At 47.7% G+C, this 19,779-nt stretch overlaps 1 protein-coding gene across 4 annotated transcripts in view; it reads left to right on the plus strand.

Annotated features, from left to right (window-relative positions):
• Positions 1-19,779, plus strand: part of LOC118233791 (dnaJ homolog subfamily C member 13-like) — a 43,598-nt gene that overhangs the window by 2,790 nt on the left and 21,029 nt on the right. For 3 of the 4 annotated variants that reach the window (XM_035429738.1, XM_035429741.1, XM_035429740.1), the window contains exons 2-29: positions 1,178-1,258; positions 4,305-4,380; positions 4,838-4,987; positions 5,431-5,472; positions 5,965-6,165; positions 6,746-6,952; positions 7,655-7,750; positions 8,413-8,504; positions 9,279-9,445; positions 9,940-10,019; positions 10,495-10,664; positions 11,175-11,274; positions 11,694-11,801; positions 12,447-12,602; positions 13,014-13,070; positions 13,496-13,617; positions 13,936-14,011; positions 14,268-14,363; positions 14,489-14,629; positions 15,476-15,493; positions 15,680-15,762; positions 16,119-16,272; positions 16,992-17,095; positions 17,632-17,791; positions 18,181-18,243; positions 18,531-18,632; positions 18,799-18,903; positions 19,520-19,722. In XM_035429738.1, the coding sequence (XP_035285629.1) occupies positions 1,178-1,258; positions 4,305-4,380; positions 4,838-4,987; positions 5,431-5,472; positions 5,965-6,165; positions 6,746-6,952; positions 7,655-7,750; positions 8,413-8,504; positions 9,279-9,445; positions 9,940-10,019; positions 10,495-10,664; positions 11,175-11,274; positions 11,694-11,801; positions 12,447-12,602; positions 13,014-13,070; positions 13,496-13,617; positions 13,936-14,011; positions 14,268-14,363; positions 14,489-14,629; positions 15,476-15,493; positions 15,680-15,762; positions 16,119-16,272; positions 16,992-17,095; positions 17,632-17,791; positions 18,181-18,243; positions 18,531-18,632; positions 18,799-18,903; positions 19,520-19,722 (3,210 nt within the window). The remainder of the gene's footprint in view (positions 1-1,177; positions 1,259-4,304; positions 4,381-4,837; positions 4,988-5,430; positions 5,473-5,964; positions 6,166-6,745; positions 6,953-7,654; positions 7,751-8,412; positions 8,505-9,278; positions 9,446-9,939; positions 10,020-10,494; positions 10,665-11,174; positions 11,275-11,693; positions 11,802-12,446; positions 12,603-13,013; positions 13,071-13,495; positions 13,618-13,935; positions 14,012-14,267; positions 14,364-14,488; positions 14,630-15,475; positions 15,494-15,679; positions 15,763-16,118; positions 16,273-16,991; positions 17,096-17,631; positions 17,792-18,180; positions 18,244-18,530; positions 18,633-18,798; positions 18,904-19,519; positions 19,723-19,779) is intronic. The other variant, XM_035429739.1, reaches the window with a different exon arrangement.

The following is a 19,779-nucleotide window of genomic DNA, read 5'->3' on the forward strand; positions in this document are numbered from 1 at the left end:
AGGTATTGATACTGAGGGCTGTTGTTGTTGAGTTTGGTCTTTAACTCTAGAAATGGCAGGAAGGAAGGGAGCAGTAAGATGCTGCCAGAATCGCTGCGGATTGCTGACGAAGGGGAACCCTCCAGCGGCACTGGCACTGCGAGACTGCTTTGTTCCCTACAACTCAGATGCCTTCCGTGTGTGTGTGTGTGTGTGTGTGTGAGTTTGTGTGTGTGTGCGTGCATGTGTGTGTGTGTGTTGCGTGGGTGTGTGTGTGCGTGTGTGTGCGTGTGTGTGTGTGCGTGTGTGTATGCGTGTGCGTGTGTGTGCGTGTGTGTGCGTGCATGTGTGTGTGTGTGTTGCGTGGGTGTGTGTGTGCGTGTGTGTATGCGTGTGTGTGTGTGTGTGTGTGTCGCGTGTGTGTGGGTGTGCGTGTGTGTTTGAGCATGTGTGCATGTGTGTGTGCGTGATCCATTGCATACTGCGATTTTATTTTCTTAACTAAAACTGTGTGATCAGTTTTAAGAATGCGTTCTGGCTCCTGTGCGTATACACTCATAGTTTGGATTATGCACAGAATATTGCATGTTCCACTGAATGCATTGTGAGTGCACCAGCTTTCATATCATGGTGGCACTAACTGGAAAGTGTCTTCAGAATAGAGGGTTATAATCTTGCACAGGGTGCATCCTGGGAACAGCGCAATCAGCATGAAATGGGGCAGTATTCCAGGCAGCTGATTAGACACTCCAGAGGAAGCAGGGCTTCGTAGGCTCTGAATTATGCTGAATGTCGTGTTTTGGACTAAGCCTCTTTCCCACAGGGTCACTGAGAAAGATCAGACCTCAAACTGATTTAACGGATTCCAGGTTATCAGTGGCAGCATCACAGATTCAACTTTTTTTTGGGGGGGGGGGGAAAGGTTATAGTGCACGCATGCCTGTTCAGATTGTGGAGAGTTGCCACCTCAACCATAAATGTTTAAGAATCCATTCAGTCCTGAAAGTTAAAACGTTGCACTGTCCAAACACTCACAGCTAAAAGTTTCATTAAGAATGCTGTAGAGAATGCCTTCTTTAAAGAAGCTAGGCATGCTGCTTGTGGATGTAATGCGTTGAAAAACACTTTTCATCGGTTAGAACATGTACTCCCTCCACATCTTGTCTTACGATGCCTTTTGTGTCCTCCCATGTTTCAGCTCTTTCCAGAAGATGAGTGTCCTCAAAGGCAACAAAGATGTGGCCTGTTTCTACACCACCAAGCACTCCTGGAGAGGAAAGTAAGAGTTACTTTCAACCCCGTCGAATGGACCTTTATGGCTAAAATAGGTCATCTGCAGACGTGGATGCGAAACCATTCTGCGGATGCAAAACCGTTATCTACGCATGCGGAAATTCAAGGAGTCACGGCTGACCAAACAATCCTGAATATTGTAAACATTGTACAACTAAGCAAACTCCAAATTAAACGAGCAGGTTGTAACTGCCTTGGAAAGTCAGTTAGTCTCAGAGATCTTGCACGACTTCAATTGCTTCCAGCACATCCTGAAGGCAATGGATGGGGGACGTGAACACGCTACACAGTGTTACTGCTCAGCCATTTCAGAATGCCATTGACAGCAAAACAATTTGTGGTCAAAACGTGGAAAAAAGAGGAGCTTTTTATTGGCTGCTGGCCGGAGGGCTTTGCACACAGCTGTTGACACCATTGCAGTGATTCGGTTTAAGCGACACTTAGCAATGCAGGACCCGAGAGTGCCTGTTGACGGGCCCGGTACTTTGGCTGTCTTGTGGGAGTTCAGCTGCATTCAGGCTGAACGTCATTGCTCAGAAAATTCTGCTTTACTTAGGAATCATAGGCTCCCTATTGCTTAACGGCAGATCTTAATTAAACTTGACCTGGATTAATTTATTTTTTTGTCCATTTCGACAGTTTTTTCTTCAGTTGGTTCAGAAATTGACTGAGCCCTACATTTTGGATTCGGAATGAAAGTCAACTGCAGAGTTCTTTGTTTCTCTCTGGTTTTGATCACACAACTTCACGTGATGTCACAATGTCACGTGATGTCACAAAGGGCAGAGTCTGCATTGCAGTGCACAAGCCCTCCTGCACAGGACACTTTTACAAGACAGAAGGGTTAACCATTAATCCACAGAATTATCCCAAAGATGCATGATCTTGTGTACGCCCACCCACCCCCCATCCCCCCACCCTACCTCCCCTCACTCCCTTCCCCTGTCTCCCTCTCTCCTGAGTAACAGTGAATAATTGTTCAGGAGAACAGTGAACACACTGAATGAACTGGCCTGGCTTGTCGAGAATGAAATTGAATGAGTTCATCTGCGTGACTGTCAGCTCCCACAGTGCAGCCAGAGATGTCACTGTGATCTGGCTCTGCCTGAACTGGAACATGCTGACCAATGCATCTGCACTGTAAAATGTTCAGTGTCAAATCCACTCTTACAGTACATGTACATGTGGTCCCTATTGGACTCATACGTACTCAGTGTTAGAGTTGAATTAACACTAGACAGTTTGTGGAGTCGCACTCTGTTGTATCTCTGAAAGACTGAATATATCCCTAGGGGATTTAGTCTTGCCATATAGACTCGGCTGCTGTACCCTTAGTGGGCTGCTGCCTGAAGCTTGGTTTGTCTGCCACCAAGCATAAATAGGATTTCACCTCCTGTAGCTTAGACTGCCAGCTTGCCTTTTGAGGCTCTGTATGGGGTCCACCCCCCACATGATTGTCTTGCCGTTTAGGAGAAAACCCAGCTGTATTTGGTTGAAAAGTGTAAGTTTTCTAGCCGACTAGGATGTAGCCAGGCTATATTCAGGTAAAACCTGAGCTATATTGGGATTAACCTATATAGTCCATTTATGTCAAACCATCTCTCAGCCCCAGATTTCCACCCCTCTGGACTGGAATCAAGTTTTTTCTCACTGGGGAGGGTGGAGTGCTCTCTTCAGTGGATGTGCTATGTCTGAGCTCATCTGTAGCAGCCAGACTATGGAAGAGGTCTTGGAGAAGGCAGGACTTGGAGAGAATATCAGATACAGCATATCATTCTTAGCCAGTTTAAGAAAGGAAAGGTGAACTTGAGTTTCATCAGTATAGGAGTGGGAGGACAAACCATGTGTCATCATAAGAGATGACAGAACCAAAAGACCTGTGAAGTTTTCTTTAGAAAAATTAAAAACCCTCCTATAAAATACAGCAACTTGTGCTCAACTGTGTACGGCACAGTATCACAGAACAGTCTTTTGACTGCGAAGGTGCCTTTGAAAAGCGCACCCTGGTCACAGGTGCACAGAGGTCCATGTCCCCTGATTCGTCACTTATAAAGTTGTGTAAAACAGTGGTGTCATTGGTCATATAAAACTAAAGGTTTATAGGCCTTCCTGTACACAACTGCTAAGCAAAACTTTTTTTTGTGTGTGTGTAAAGTCAGAGTGAGAGAGTGAAAGGAAATGTGTGTTGATCTCAGCCCTTCTGTTGAAGAGAATGACCAATGACTGAGCTTCTTATGGCCAATGACCAATGACTGAGCTCCTTATGACCAATGACCAATGACTAAGCTCCTTATGACCAGTGACCAATGACTGAGCTTCATATAGTTTCAGGTATCAGGTGTGCATATGTGGGTATGGCCAATCAGCTGTGATTGCTGATCAGAAACACCTGTTTGGGACCTCTATAAAAGAGCCTGTTCTCCACCTCTCTGATCCCTCTCTCTCTCAACCAGGAGGAAGAACAGTGACCTACTAACCACCACTTTTACCCCTTTTTTTCTTCACTCTGCTCTTTGTGTTTTTGATACTTTAATAAACTAATTTTGTAATCAATCCCATTTTGTGTTTGATTCCTTTTTGTTATGGCCTTTTAGAGCCGGGGCCGTAACACCAATGACTGAGCTTCTTATGACCAGTGACCAATGACTGAGCTTCTTATGACCAGTGACCAATGACTGAGCTTCTTATTACCAATGACCAATGACTGAGCTTCTTGGTCAGAATTTGTTTTTCCTGATAAGCAAACATTTGTGCTTGTTTGTTTGAGTATTGTTTTGCTGAATGTTGTTTCCCAGACATGGATTAAACCTAGGCCTAGAATAAAAGAGAGATTAAATGAAGCTCTCCAGTGGAATAATAATAATTTAGTCTAGAACCACACTTAATCCATGCCTGGGAAACCAGCCCTGGGTGTTTGTTAGGTGAGTGTACTTCGGTTGTTGTTGTTTCACAGGTATTTGTTTCATGCAGTCTTCATGCTGTTTTCTGTATGGCAGTGTGTCTTTCTTACCCTCTTCTCCTGGCTGTTTCAGGTACAAAAGAGTATTTTCAGTGGGGACTCATGCCATCACCACCTACAATCCCACAACTTTAGAAGTAACAAACCAGGTCAGTTTAAAATCCACCTGTTTAAATTACTATACTGCAGCTCTGCTAATGCTTTGAACCACATTTGCATGAACAATGAGCATATAGCACCCTCACTGTATGACTGTTACACACTTTGGCAATGAATCAGCAATCTTGCAACCACTGATTACACACAGAGCTTTGTTTTTAGACTTGTTTCTGTACCGTACTCTATATTAGCTCTTATATGCTTAATGTAATATTTTGTATACGCTCAAATTTAACCTTGTATGCTCCATTCTAACCTATTAGAAAAATTTGATTGAGACAACCACCTGAACATTAAATTCTCACCTTTCATTGAGTTTATTTTCATATTTGAAATGTGATAATTTTAAACCTCAGAAATGCATGTTTCTGTGTTTGTGTGTGTGTGTGTGTGTGTGTGTGTGTGTGTATATGTGTGTATGCGTGTGTGTGTGTGTGTGTGTGTCAGTGGCCATATGCAGACATCTGCAGGATAGCCCCAGTGGGAAAGGGTCAGGGGTCGGAGTTCACCATCACTTTCCGCAAAGGCGCCGGCAAGAAGTCCGAGACGCTCAAATTCTCCACTGAGCACAGAAGCGAGCTGCTCACAGAGGCGCTGGTGAGAGACCGTCTGACTGAGAGACCGCGTCTCCCACGCTTCCTTTCAGAGAAACTGCCTCACAGAGAAACTGCCTTACGAAGACACCACTTTACAGAGAATCGGTTTCGCAGATACATCGCTAGTACTGAGAAACTGTTTTTACTGAGAAACCGCTTTTACTGAGGAGCCACTTCAGTCAGAGGCTGTCACACAGAGAAACCACCCCAGGGAGAAACCCCTTCATTGTCTTGCTGAGAGACCACCTGGGTTCACTGAGTTTCATAGGGAGTTCTGGTGTTCATCATTCGAGTGACAGATCACTTCTAACTTATTCTTTTTTGCGCCAATGAAGTATTGTTTCTCGATCTCATCTAAGGCACTGTGAATTACATTTGCTGTAAACCCTGACAAGTCATTCAAGTTGTGTAGTCCATTGTTTCTCTTTCTCTCTCTTACTGCAGCGATTTCACACTGATTTCTCTGATGGGAAGAAAATTGGCAAGGTGAGTAGCATGCAGTGATCAGGTGACAGAGTTTGTGTGATGTGTGTGTACCAGGGGGGAGAGAACCATGGTAAGGTCTATTGATCAAAGTGCAAGAGATTCTTCAGAGTCTAATCCCAAAGATGTATGACCGTGTGAACAAATTAGTATTTGCTTAGGAAGGGATGCATTAGAGTTTATAATATTTTGCTTGGATATTTAACCCAGTCCCTGCAGGAGTGGGTGGAGCAGTAGTGTACATAGTATTACTGCCTCCCACCTGGACCTTCAGCAGATCCTCCTGTCACTTTGAGCTTGCATGGCATCATCCAGTGTTTGGATAAAATTTCACCAGAACGACCAATCATAGCACTGTGTGTGATCTCAACACCAATCACAGCACAGTGACTGATCTCCTGGTACACCAATCAGTGCAGCGACTGATCAAGACACCAATCACAGCACAGTGAATGAAGGTCGCGACCCCATGATGTGCTGGTGTTCTCCCCTCAGCGCTACAACTGCTTCAAGCACCACTGGAGCGACTCTCGGCGGCTGGTGGTGCTGGAGGTGACCCCGTGGGGCATTGACCAGATTGACCCCCACACCGGCCGCCTGCTGACCTCCTACGAGTATCGGTCCATAGAGGGCTTCACCGAGCTCTCAGACTACCAGGGAGGCTTCTGCATCCTGTACGGGGGCTTCAGCCGACTGGTACGTCTGTGTGTGTGTGTGTGTGTGTGTGTGTGTGTGTGTGTGTAGTGTGTGTGTGTGTGTGTGTGCGTGCGTGTGTGTGTGTGTGCGCGTGTGTGTTTTGTGCGTATGTGTGTGTTTGTGTGCATGCGTGTGTTCTCGTGCAAGATTGTGTGTGTGTGTGTGCACGTGCGTGTGTGTGTGTGTGTGTGTGTGTGTGTGTGTCTGTGTGTGCATGTGTGTATGTGTGTGCGTCTGCATGTGTGTGTGTGCATGCGTGCATGTGTGCGTGCACACGCAAGCTTGTGTCTGTGTGTGCGAGTGTTTTCACAGTAATGTATGAGCGTTATACAGTATGTTTTATTCCCAGAACTGATGTTTTGCCAAGTTCAGTGTTCACAAAGGATTATAGATTTTTTTTTATTTGCCAATACAGAACAGTATAATTTCACAAACTGGCTCATTGAAAGAGAATCCCTGTTATTATTCTTCCTCTGTCCTCCATCTCGCACACGTTTCTTTTTTTCAACTCCATCCCCTCCCCTCATTCTGCCGCTCCTCTTTCCGCCCCCCCCCCCCCCCCCCCCGCCCCCCCCCCCAGCACTTGTTTGCCTCGGAGCTGAGGGCCGAGATCGTCGCTGGCGCCATAGAGCATGCTGGGAGTTTCGTTGGTATCGCGCTGCGGCAGCGCCGGGAGCTGCTGGACTTCGACGGCTTTACCGCCGCGCGGCTCGGCAAGTACAGCGCCGACCGCTGCGTCACCTCGCTGGCCGAGTTCACCGTGCAGAAGATCTCGCCCCGCCACCCGGTGAGCGCCCGTCTCTCTCTGTCTCTCACTTTCTCTCTCTCTCTGTCTCTCTCTGTCTGTCTCTCCCTCTCTCTTTCTCTGTCTCTCTCTCTCTTTCTGTCTCTGTCTCTGTCTCTCTCTCTTTCTGTCTCTGTCTGTCTGTCTTTCTCTCTCAGTCTTTGTCTCTCTCTCTCTGTCTCTCGCTTTCTCTTTCTCTCTCTCTCTGTGTGTGTCTCTGTCTCTCATTCTGTCTCTGTCTCTCTCTCTCTCTTCCTGTCTCTGTCTCTCTGTCTTTCTCTCTCAGTCTTTGTCTCTGTCTCTGTCTCTCTCTCTTTCTGTCTCTGTCTGTCTGTCTTTCTCTCTGTCTTTGTCTCTGTCTCTCTCTGTCTCTGTCTCTCATTCTGTCTCTCTCTCTCTCTCTCTCTCTCTCTCTCTGTCTCTCGCTTTCTCTCTCTCTCTGTCTCTCTCTCTCTCTCTCTGTCTTTCTCTGTCCCTCTCTCTGACCTGCTAGCTGTAATGGGTGTTTCGTCTGTGGTAGTCAACCCTTTTCAGGTGTAAGTTCACAAATATGCGAGTAGAATGTCCTTGTCTTAACGCTGCAATGTTGCGATCACTAATGGTAATCGAAAGAAATGGAGTTCTAGAACACTGACTTAGAATTTTTTTTTTTTAAACATTCCAAAAAACCTGCTCTTTAAATGGTTAATTACTCCATCCCTCCAGGAGCCAGTGAAGAGGATTCTGGGATTGACTGAGGCCTGTCTGGTAGAGAGGGATCCCGCCTCTTATAACATCGTCACCCTAAAACCATTTGGGGAGGTAGGTGACCCTTGCTGGGGAGCTGGGCTGGTGGGGGCAGCATGGGGTGGGACTGGTTTAACCCAATCCCAGCTCTGTTTTTAGCTTGAACTCACACTCACGTCCACATACATGTGAACTGCCAGAGAAAGTGTCAAAATGTGTGGTTTAGGGTACTTTTATGACATATAAAAATTAAATACACAAAAGATTAGCCCAACAGACTACACTGGGCTGGTGATAATGACACTATTACACACTGCACCCATAACAAATTAATGAAAATAACCAACATCAGGCAGACACAGAATCATTTATACACACACACACACACACACACACACACAGACACACACACATACACACACACATACACACACACACACACACTTGAATTATCCCCAGAGAATGGATTGTGTGACACAGTGCACTTGCTTCACAGACCTTGATTAGCATGATGAAGAGCTCAATCACGTGTGGACAAGGTCATCAGTCAAATCCACGATTAAGTCCCACATTAGTACCAATCAGTGCCTTTGAAATGAACTACCGAACAGACTGAACACAGCCACCCTGTACAGCAGTGGTCACCATAATGGCTCAAATACCCATGTGTGTGTTATTTATTAGCCTGATTGTTAGTTACATTTAGGGGCTGATGTTATTTGTGCTCATGTCTGCAGGTGTTTGCTCTTATCTGTGATGCAGAGAACCCCCAGGTGTTCACCATAGAGTTTATTACGGGCCAGATCAGACGGTATGCTTCCACAGAAAGGTAAGGTGTCACGTGTACAGTATGTCCCCCTGTTATGTGTCAAATATGCATTGTTTGTGTGTGTGCGTGTGCGCGTGCGTGCATGTGTGCGTGCGTGCATGTGTGTGTGTGTGCACACGCACGTGTTTGAGCGTGCGTGTGTGTGTGTGTACAGTATGTATGTTTGCGTGTGTGTGTGTGCATGTGAGCGTGTGTGTGTACAGTATGTATGTTGGCGTGTGTTTGTGTGTGTGTGTGTGTGTGTGTGTGTGTGTGCAGTATGTATGTTTGCCCGCGTGTGTGTGTGCGTGTGTGTGTGCGTGTGTGTGTGTGTGTGCGCGTGCGTGCGTGTACGTGTGTGTGTGTGTGTGTGTGTGTGTGTGTGCGCAGTATGTATGTTTGTGCGCGTGCGTGTGTGTCTGTGTGTGCGCGCTTGTGTGTGTGTGTGTGTGTGTGTGTGTGTGTGTGTGTGTGCGCAGTATGTATGTTTGTGCGCGTGCGTGTGTGTCTGTGTGTGCGCGCATGTGTGTGTGTGTGTGTGTGCGTGTGTGTGTGTGTGTGCGCGTGTGTGTGTGTGTGTGCAGTATGTATGTTTGTGCGCGCGCGTGTGTGTGTGTGTGTGTGTGCAGTATGTATGTTTGTGCGCGTGCGTGTGTGTGTGTGTGTGTGTATGCGTGTGTGCGTGTATGCGTGTGTGCGTGTGTGCATGTGTGCGTGTGTGTGTGTATGTGTGTGTGTGCGCGCGTGTGTGTGTGTGTGTGTGTGTGTGTGTGTACTGACCAGCCTCTCCTGCAGAGACTCCCTGATGGCCAGCCTGCTGGACGGGGTGCGGGCCTCAGGGAACCGGGACGTGTGTGTGAAGATGACCCCCACACTGCGAGGGCAGCGCTGGGGGCTCCTCTGCATGCCCGTGGAGGAGGAGGTGGAGAGCCTGCACCTCAAGTTCCTCGCCGCACCCCCCAGTGAGTCACAACCCCTCCTCCCCCCAAAAAAAGATCCAGAACCCTCCACCTAAATGCACGTTTATGCCCCACCACAGAACCACAGCACAAAAGTTGCTGTGATGACCCACACAGTAAAATGTCCAGTGTTGACTGAACTCTTACAGAGTACATGTGAGTCCAATATGCCTACTGTAAGAGTTGATGTGACAATTTCACTATGCGGACTGTTATGTTGGTCACCAGTCGGCACCCGGAGCCGACCAGAGGAGGATGGGTTTCCCCCTTGAGCCTGGTTCCTTCCAAGGTTTCTTCCCATCTGCCACAGGGAGTTTTTCCTCGCCACTGTTGCCTTAGGCTTGCTCCTGTGGGGGTTTAGGCCAGGGTTGTCTGTAAAGCACATTGTGACAACTTCTGTAAAATACGCTATGCAAATAAAATTAGATTTATGAATTTTGATTGATTGTCTCGGGAAGTCGCAGGTATTTTGACTCGGTTCTGCTCGCTCTCCTCAGATGGAAGTTTTGGGGACGCCGTGCTGAGGTTCAACGCCAACATCTCCTACAGCGGCGTCCTGCACGCCGTCACGCAGGACGTGAGTCCGCACAGCCCCCTGCCTTTCCGCCTGTGCTATATAACAACACGCACTTTTCACTGTGCTGAGCAGCGCTGGGCGGTGGTTAGTTTTTTCCGTGTTACCATTCAGGCAGAGGTTTTACCCTAAAAGAAGTGATTCACAGCAATTATACCTGCTGCTGTCAGCTCAGTGCATTATGTAAACTAAAGAGTTTCAGTTGACAGTGCATTCATGAATATAGCTTAGACGCAAGGCCACTAATTGTTTGGTTCTGCATTTTTAATCTCAAGTATGAGTTGGTTTTTCCTATGTTAAACGATCCAGAACGCAAAATATCAGATGAAAAAAGAAAACAAAATGGAGATTGAAGGAATTTTGATCATATAGAATGTCTTTGGCTTCACTGTGCTATTGAGTCCTGTACAGCACACAGTTATGTTGTATTTCAGGATGGTAATCTCTCCTCTCCCCACCCCCTCCCCCCCCTCCCCAGGGCCTGTTCTCAGAGAACAAGGAGAAGCTGATCAACCACGCCATCTTGGCTCTGCTGTACCAGGAGCCGGAGCTGCCGGGGCCGAACGCCGAGCTGGAGGGCCAGTTTCAGGCAATGCGCCGGCTGGTGGCCTCCAAGGCTGGGTTCCAGGCCTTTACCCAGCAGGCCAAGTACGAGACTCTCTCTCTCCATCGTCTCTCACTCTCATCTCTCTCCTTCTCGTTTTCTCTCTCTCACTTTCTTTCACTCTCTCCCTCATCTCTCTCTCTCTCTCTCTCCTTCCCTCCATCCCTCTCTCCCTCATCTCTCATTCTCTCTCTGTCTCGCCCTCCCTCCCTCACCTCTCACTCTCTTTCCCTCCCTCCCTTCTCACTCTCTCTCTGTCTCTCTCCCTCCCTCCCTTATCTCTCACTCTCTCTCCCTCCCTCCCTTCTCACTCTCTCTCTCTTTCCCTCCCTCACCTCTCACTCTCTCTCCCTCCCTCCCTTCTCACTCTCTCTCTCTCTCTCTCTCCCTCCCTCCCTCCCTTATCTCTCACTCTCTCTCTCCTTCCCTCCCTTATCTCTCACTCTCTCTCTCTCCCTCCCTCATCTCTCTCTCTCCCTTTTTCTCTGTCTCTCTCTCTTTCTTTCTCTTTATTTCTTCCTCTCTCCCTCCCTCATTTAGCATTTGTGTTCCAGGTTCAGGGAGAAGCTGGGGATGAAGACGGTGAGGGCGCTGAAGAGGAAGAATGATGGAGTGACGCACGCCGCCATCGACATGCTCTGTGCGCTCATGTGTGTGAGTGTCCACCCTCCTCTCTGTCCTCAACAGGTCATATACCTTGCGACAGGGCTGTAGCACCCCCTGCTGCCCACACTGATTGGTGCTCATTTTTTTTTTGAGCTCATAGTATCATAAGGTTATATTGGTACAGTATTTATGTGATACTGGGGATGATATAATAGTGAATGAATGATAATTTTGGTGTAGATTGTAGCAGTGTTATGGTAATGGTATTGATGATGGTCATAGATTGTAGTCAGGGTCTTAAAGTTGGTGCGATTATGATGGTGCCAATGTGAAAATGTAGTAATACTGTTGGAAAGATAACTAGCCTTAGGAATGTTAGAGAAGGATCATAATGAAGGTAATGCAGTAGCGTTACCATGGATGCAATTATGATGTCGATGCTGACAATGCCGCTGGTGTGATTTCAGCCAATGCACGACGACTACGACCTTCGTCAGGAGCAGCTGAACAAGGCCTCCCTGCTCTCCTCCAATAAATTCCTGGAGAACCTTCTGGAAAAGTTCATCAGCAATGTGGTGAGTGTGATGCAGAGGGAGGACATCAGGCAAAGCCTTCGCAAGCATTTCTGTGGTGAAAAGTCGGTGAGAAGTCAGAGTAACGCTGCGTGGGCGTTCAGGTGAAAACCCAGCTATATTTGGTTGAGTGAAGTGAAAGTGAAAGTTTTCTAGCCGAATAGATCATAGACAAGGTATATCCTAGTAAGACCTGAGCTATATTGGGGTTAACCCAGTCCGTTCAAAGATCCTCCACTAGACAAATAGGTTTCAGCTTTTGCTCACTGGGCTATGGCCCTACTGCTGCTTCTGTTATGGGCGCTGGTGCTCTTACACTATTTCTCCTATCTCAATCACTGTTGCTAATGCTAGCATTATAATTCCACCCGTGAGCCAGCATTTCTGCTACCATTGCTAGCTCACTGATGATAACCGCTGCTGGTGGTCTTTTGCATGGCACATTGGCCTCTGTTGAGGGTCAGTCTGTTGCTCTTTATGAAGATCTCTGCACAAGCTAGCATTCAGAGGGTTGCAGCCCAGTACTATGCAGGATTTTTTTTTTAGCCTTGTTGTGGTCCTGTGTTTACGATCAAAGAAGTCTTCTCCCCTGTCTTCGACCCCGCCCACTCACCAGAGCTCCGCCCCTTTTTGCTTTCGTTTCCCCAGGAGCAGGGCGCGGGCGCGCTGGTCATCAGCTCGCTGCTGGACTTCCTGACCTTCGCCCTCTGCGCCCCCTACAGCGAGACCACGGAAGGGCAGCAGTTCGACATGCTGCTGGAGATGGTGGCCGCGGACGGCCGGACCCTCTTCAAACTCTTCCAGGTGGGGTCTGGGGGGGGGGGGGGGGGTTATGGGGTGGTCAGGTATTTGTGAACAGAGGTGACAGAGAAACCGTCAGGGGCAAGGGGGGGCCATGTTTTAAAAAGAGACTACAACAGAGTCAAGGGAAAATATTATTGAAATTATATAATGCACATTAATAACATTTCTGTAAATGTGCCAGAGTTAGCCAGGGAGGCTAATGTCAATCTGTAGGCCCCGGGCTACATGTCTTTGGTCTGCGGGAGGAAGCCGACACTGCTTTCTGTCTTTATCTTCTTGTAATTCTTGGAGTGTGATGTTGAGAATGATGAAGACGAACGAATCATCAGATCAAAGTTGTTGTCTCTCTACAGATGAGTTTTGGTCATGTGATGAAAGGTGTCATTTGGTGTCATTTCCGTCTGTCCACAGCACCCTTCCCTAGCCATTGTGAAGGGAGCCGGACTGGTCATGAAGGCCATTATCGAGGTGAGGCCTTTAATGTTTGTGTGTTATTAGAATCATCAAATCTGCCTGACAGCCACTAATTAGAGCAATTGTCACTATATTGATCGTTATCAGAGGGGAAATTTTCCTTTTTTTTACTCAAATAAAAAACTCAAAAAAGTAGTCATGAATATTAATAAAGAGTAGGTTTTTTGGGAATGTTTTTCGTAATTTTTTTATTCCAAGTCGCTGTTCCGGAAGCCGGTGTTCTAGAACTCCATTGCTTTCAATTACCACTAGTGATTGTGACATTGGCATTTGAATGTTCAATTAAGAACATTCTAATCACATATTTGTGATCTTACACTTTATAGGGTTAAAATGATTATGATCCCTGTGGCAGTCATTATGGGTGTAACGACGATGATGATGATGATGATGATGATGATATTGTGTGTGTCTGTAAGGAGGGGGACGAGGCGATGGCCAGTAAGATGCAGGAGCTCGCACTGAGTGAGGGAGCCCTGCCCAGACACCTGCTCACCTCCATGTTCACCGTCAGCTCTGACCAAAGGATGCTCACCAACAGGTTAGAGGATTCTTTCCTGTACACACGTCTATGCTTCCATGCGCACACGTAATCAAACACACCCCCCTCCACACACACTCACACACACACATGCATATCCCCCCCCACAAACAAACATATACACACATACACACACACATACACACACGCAAACTCCAAAACCTACAAGAAAGCGCACGCAGTTATACAGAAGCATACATGTACACCCAGACACATAAAGAACACAGTTTTGGGTGAGAGAACTGTCATCGGCCACTGAAACAGGGTTTCTGTGCTGTGTTCTGTCCCTGTCCCCCTCCCCCCTCCCCCCCCTTGCAGGCAGCTGAGTCGCCACCTGGTGGCGCTGTGGACAGCAGAGAACCCCATCGCCATGAACCTTATGAGGAGAATCCTGGTGAGGGAGCGATCAGTCATGTGACTGACCTGTGATCATGTGACTGATGAGTGGCGTGCGCTTGGACTGAGCCTAACTTTGTCTTTGAACTGAAAAGGATTCTGAAGCTCAGGTGAAGGGCATAGTGTTGTATGAGTAAAGTGAATGAGCTAAGGTGTAAAAAAAGATCCCAGCTGATCAGAACCAGTTCAGATGGCTTAGATCAGCCATTATTGGTCTAATGTGGTCATGTGACCATAATGGGTGTCACCTCCAGCCCGCAGGTCTGCTGGCGTACCTGGACAGCCCTGACCCGGTGCCCGAGAAGCAGAGAGACACGATGAACGTTCGGGACAACCTCAAACTCGCCACGGTACGTCTCCACTGCGCTCTCAAGTCCGTCGCTAGTTCATCGCACAGCGTCTAGTCGTCCTGCGTCTTAAGATGTCTCGATCGAGAGACCGAAGTCTGGTTTTCTCGGCTTCTCTCCCCCCTCAGGAACAGTGCGGGTACAGCAAGGCCCCAGAATGGCAGCGGTTGGCGGGGCGGGCTGCCAAGGAGGTGGAGAAGTTCGCCAAAGAGAAGATGGACGTGGTGCTGACACACTGGCGGGACCGTATGGGCATCGCTCAGAAGGAGGTGAACCCCATTCCCAGCCCGCTTACCCCCCCCCCACCCCCCCACCTCATTACAGCCGTCCAGAATGCTGTCATTGCTACTGGTTCACTCTGCTGCCCCCTGCTGGTGCTGAGCAGTAATTTATGCTGTGTACATGCAAGCACAGGGCTGTTGGTTTGAATCATTGTTAATGTAGTGGATTAGCTGGGCTTCACTCAATGGCATTATCATTTTGCAGAGGTGGTCCAGGTTCACAAAGTAAAAGTCCTCCCCAGTATTTTGTTCCAATGACTGGGATTTTCTAATTAGCTCAAGTCTTCTGCCAGGAGGTAGAAATAATGAATGAACTCTGCTGGCTGAGGTCATGGGTGGAAGACATTAACTTTCTGAACAATGGACTTTCCACCTCTGTCATTTTAAAAGGCAGTTATAGAGTTTTATGTCCTTGACACTGCTCTATCCAGCAATATTTTGGGTGACCATATAATGAAAAATGAAAATGGAAATTTATTGCCACAGTGGTGTTAATATTAATGTTAGAAATCACTGCAGAGCTATAGCCGAACAGCTATACTTTTATTAAATTAAACACTGCTGTCTGGCATGACTTTGGTTTCCATAATAATTATGATTCCATCAATGTTAAATCCATATTTTATTTTTCCAACTAGATAGAGAACTAGATCATTTTCAGGTTTCCTCCAGGCCTGATTAGCCTGATGCTAATGAATGTAAAGTGATTGATTAAGCCGCATGGCAATCAGCAATGAAATGTCAGTCTTCTGCTGTGGAATAAATGAATGATTTTTCTGTCTCTGTGCCTGTCCCTCCCTATCCTCTACGGTTTCCTCCTGTCAATCAATGTAGCCGGACAAGAATAACCCAGTGAGTAGAACTCTACTCCAATCAGAGGCCTCCCATTGTGGACAATTGTGTCAGCTGTCTATCTGACTGCTTTTCAAGTGTGGTTTGTCGCAAATAGTTTGAATGGGCCTCTCTGGAAAGCTGAAAGATGTTCAGTAGAAATCACAGGTGGCAGGTTAAGGTTGACTGAAAGTTATATGCCTGCAGAATCCAAACCAGAAGCCAGTGATCTTGAGGAAGAGGAGGCAGAGGATCAAGATCCAGGCTAACTGGGAGCTGTTCTACTACAGGTAGGTCATCAGTGATGAGTGCTAATGCTAATGATGCTAATGTGCAGTAAATGGGTCTTATTGGTGTTAACTGTAGAGCAGCATCAGTGTTCACACAAAAACGCATGCATCGGATATAACTGAACAAATGTGTTAATCTGTACAGATTAGAAGTGACAGGCTGAAAATATCATCATCGGTGCAACCTGTAAACAATCACTTAGCAAACAATAAATCCAAAATTCTAGATCTCTGTCCTCCCTCATTCATCTAGCCTCAAATTCCTCTTCATGCTTTCATCTCCCCTTCACTCTCTCATTTCCCCTTTCTCTCCATCTGTTTCCTCTGTTCTCCTCCTCCCGCCTCCTGCCCCGCAGGTTCCAGCAGGATCACGCGCGCTCCGACCTGATCTGGAACCTGAAGACTCGGGAGGAGCTTCGGGAGGCGCTGGAGGGGGAGATGCGCGCCTTCAACGTGGACCGGGAGCTGGGCAGCGCCAGCGTCATCTCCTGGAACCACCAGGAGTTTGAGGTCAGGGGGTCATAGGTCAGGGGTCAGTGTGGACCGGGAGCTGGGCAGCGCCAGCGTCATCTCCTGGAACCATCAGGAATTTGAGGTCAGGCGGTCATAGGTCATGGGTCAGCGTGGACCTGGAGCTGGGCAGCGCCAGCATCATCTCCTGGAACCACCAGGAGTTTGAGGTCAGGGGGTCATAGGTCAGGGGTCAACGTGGACCGGGAGCTGGGCAGCGCCAGCGTCATCTCCTGGAACCACCAGGAGTTTGAGGTCAGGGGGTCATAGGTCATGGGTCAGCGTGGACCTGGAGCTGGGCAGCGCCAGCATCATCTCCTGGAACCACCAGGAGTTTGAGGTCAGGGGGTCATAGGTCAGGGGTCAACGTGGACCGGGAGCTGGGCAGCGCCAGCGTCATCTCCTGGAACCACCAGGAGTTTGAGGTCAGGGGGTCATAGGTCATGGGTCAGCGTGGACCTGGAGCTGGGCAGTGCCAGCATCATCTCCTGGAACCACCAGGAATTTGAGGTCAGGGGGTCATAGGTCAGTGATCAGGGTGGACCGGGAGCTATGCAATACCTGTGTCTACAGTCAGAATATGACTGTGTTAAAGTTCATTGATATTATATATATGTTTGAAGGTACTTCTACACACTGGAAAAGGAATATTACTTGCAAGCATTGTGTCTAGTTCCTGTTTCTGATTGGTTGCTGTTGCTGTACCTGTCCCTGCTCAGGTGAAGTACGAGTGCCTTTCAGACGAGATTAAGATCGGAGATTACTATCTGCGTCTGCTCCTGGAGGAAGATGAAAACGAAGAGTCAGGAGCCATCAAGAGATCGTACGTCACCTCCACTGGGTCACTCCCAGCGATTCCCAACCCCCTGGTGTTTACCTCACTTCTTTAAAAAAATACATTTAATGAAGGGTTATATGCCTTAGGGTTCAGTGATATTTCTTAGACACAAATGCAATTTAACTTAAAAGTTGCCAGCCAGCTGATCACTGACCTGGATAAGATGAAAATACAGTAATGCACTGGAGTTTACTTGATGAAGTGAACCAGAGCAAATCCAGTTCAGTGATTTTGATTATTACTTTTGATTTCAGTTTGTGAAAAAGTGTTTAAGCTTTGCTCGGTTTTTGAAATGTGTCAGTCTGGTACTGTTAATTCAAATTTTGTTATTTGACTTAAAAGACCAGTCAAGGTGCCAGACTATGATCCTCCTACTCTTATTAGTAAAGGCAGAAACCAGTATATTTCTTTTTTGCGGTCACCGACTCTGCTTCTATAAAAACATAATTTTATTCCGATACCTTTTTCACTGTGCCTGGCGTAATCGCGTGAGCGTCTCACTTCCTGTCCGTGCTCCTCAGGTACGAGTTCTTTAACCAGCTGTACCACCGCTTCCTGCTGGCGCCCAAGGTCTCCATGAAGTGCCAGTGCCTCCAGGCCCTGGCCATCGTTTACGGGCGGTGCCACGAGGAGATCGGCCCCTTCGCTGATACCAAGTACATCGTGGGCATGCTGGACCGGGTCAGTGAGGGCGGGGGGGGGGGGCGGGCAGTACAGACACCTCTGTCATTCAGTTTCTGTCTCCATTCGCTCTTTGGTTTTAGGACTTTTTCTCTTTTATCTTCTAACCATTGTCGTTCTTCCTCTTTTATGTTTAATTTGAAGTGGGGTCTTACTGAATATACTGTATATGCAGTTATATGCCAAACTTGCAGTCTTATTACAATCTGTCTCTCTCTACCTCTTTTATTCTCTATCTCTTTCTCTCTCTCTGTCCAATTTCAAATTTCGGAGTGCTTTATTGACATGACAAACATAGGCAAAATAAGAAGTTGCATAATGAAACTGTGTAACATGGATAATAGTTCATGGATTATTTTTTTAAAGTGTCTCTCCCTCTCTGCTGACAGTGCACAGACAGGCTGGAGAGAGACAGACTCATCCTCTTCCTCAACAAGCTGATCCTGAACAAGGTGAGCTGGTCACTCTTTCCATCACCTTCTCACATCTGACCCTCTCCATGCAGCACAGCAGCCTTCCCCAGGTCCCCAGGGGATACAAAATTCATATTATAACATTATTGCTGCTGTGTGTTTTATATCGTTTTTTTTACTGCAGTGTGTGATAATATTAGTATTGTATCTGGGTATCTGAGTTTAGACTTGCTTGTTACCTCTACCACGCTCTCTCTCTTTCTCTCTCTCCTTCTCTCCCCCTCTCTCTCTCTCTCCCTCTCTCACTCTCTTGCCCTGTCACACAGAGGAACATAGTGGATCTGACAGACTCGAATGGCATCCGCATCCTGGTGGATCTGCTGCCCCTAGCACACCTGCACACCAGCCGAGCCACGGTCCCGCTGCAGGTGAATCTGTGTGTGTGTGTGTGTGTGTGTGTGTGTGTGTGTGGAGCAACAAAATCACTTCTTGTTATTTAGTTTATCCATCGCAGCCACATTTTCTTACATCCTGAATCCAGGCCAAGTCTTTGGTGTGATAGTTGCTCACTGCCGCCCCCTGTCTGTGTCCCAGAGTAACGTGCTGGAGGCGGCACCAGACATGAAGAGGGAGAGCGAGAAAGAGTGGTACTTCGGCAACGTGGAGAAGGAGAAGAGGGGGCCCTTCAGCTTTGAGGAGGTGAAGCTTTTTAGTGTCGGGTCAGTCCTGCCATCTGGTCCCTGACCAGTTTGACATATCAGAGATGAGCTGGTGGGGTGAAATGCCATCTGCATTGGGCTGCGTGGCCTCTGCAGGGTAAAGTGTCTGCCGGCCTGCAGTGTGGTCTGCACAAGGCTGAGCCTCATTCATAAAGAGCAGCATTTGGCAAATTCCGAAACCTAAGCTGGAAAAAACAGGCAATGTTTGTTTAAAAACAGCACCATTATCCAGGCAAATATCCATCTATGCATCCATCCATTCATTATCTAACCTGGTTATTACTGGTCAGGGTCACGTTGGGGCTGGAGGCCATCCCAGCATGCATTGGGCACGAGGAGGAACCAGGAAAACATAAGCATTGTATATTTTACATATTATACCAATGCAACCATGCTACAGTTGAGCTCTTCCTGGGATTTGAACCAGCATCACTGTTTCAATCATGCTACAGTAGAGCTCTTTCTGGGATTTGAACCAGCTTCACTGTTTCAACAGTACTACAGTAGAGCTCTTCCTGGGATTTGAACCTGCATCACTGTTTCAACTGTTCACCCCTCCTGTCAGTGCTTTACTGTCCCACGCTGCTGTCCCCCAGATGCAGGAGTTCTGGAGCTGCGGGGAGCTGGACGCTAAGACGCGCTGCTGGGCGCAGGGCATGGACGGCTGGCGCCCCCTGCTGGCCATCCCGCAGCTGAAGTGGTGCCTGCTGGCCAGCGGGCAGGCGGTGATGAACGAGACGGACCTGGCCACCCTCGTCCTCAACATGCTGATCAGCATGTGCTCCTACTTCCCCAGCAGGTACAGCACAGCTGGTACTAGAGTACTGGTGCAGAGCAGCTGGTACTAGGGAACAGG

The sequence above is a fragment of the Anguilla anguilla genome, chromosome 8 (genome assembly GCF_013347855.1).
Source record: "Anguilla anguilla isolate fAngAng1 chromosome 8, fAngAng1.pri, whole genome shotgun sequence".
Taxonomy (NCBI): domain Eukaryota; kingdom Metazoa; phylum Chordata; class Actinopteri; order Anguilliformes; family Anguillidae; genus Anguilla; species Anguilla anguilla.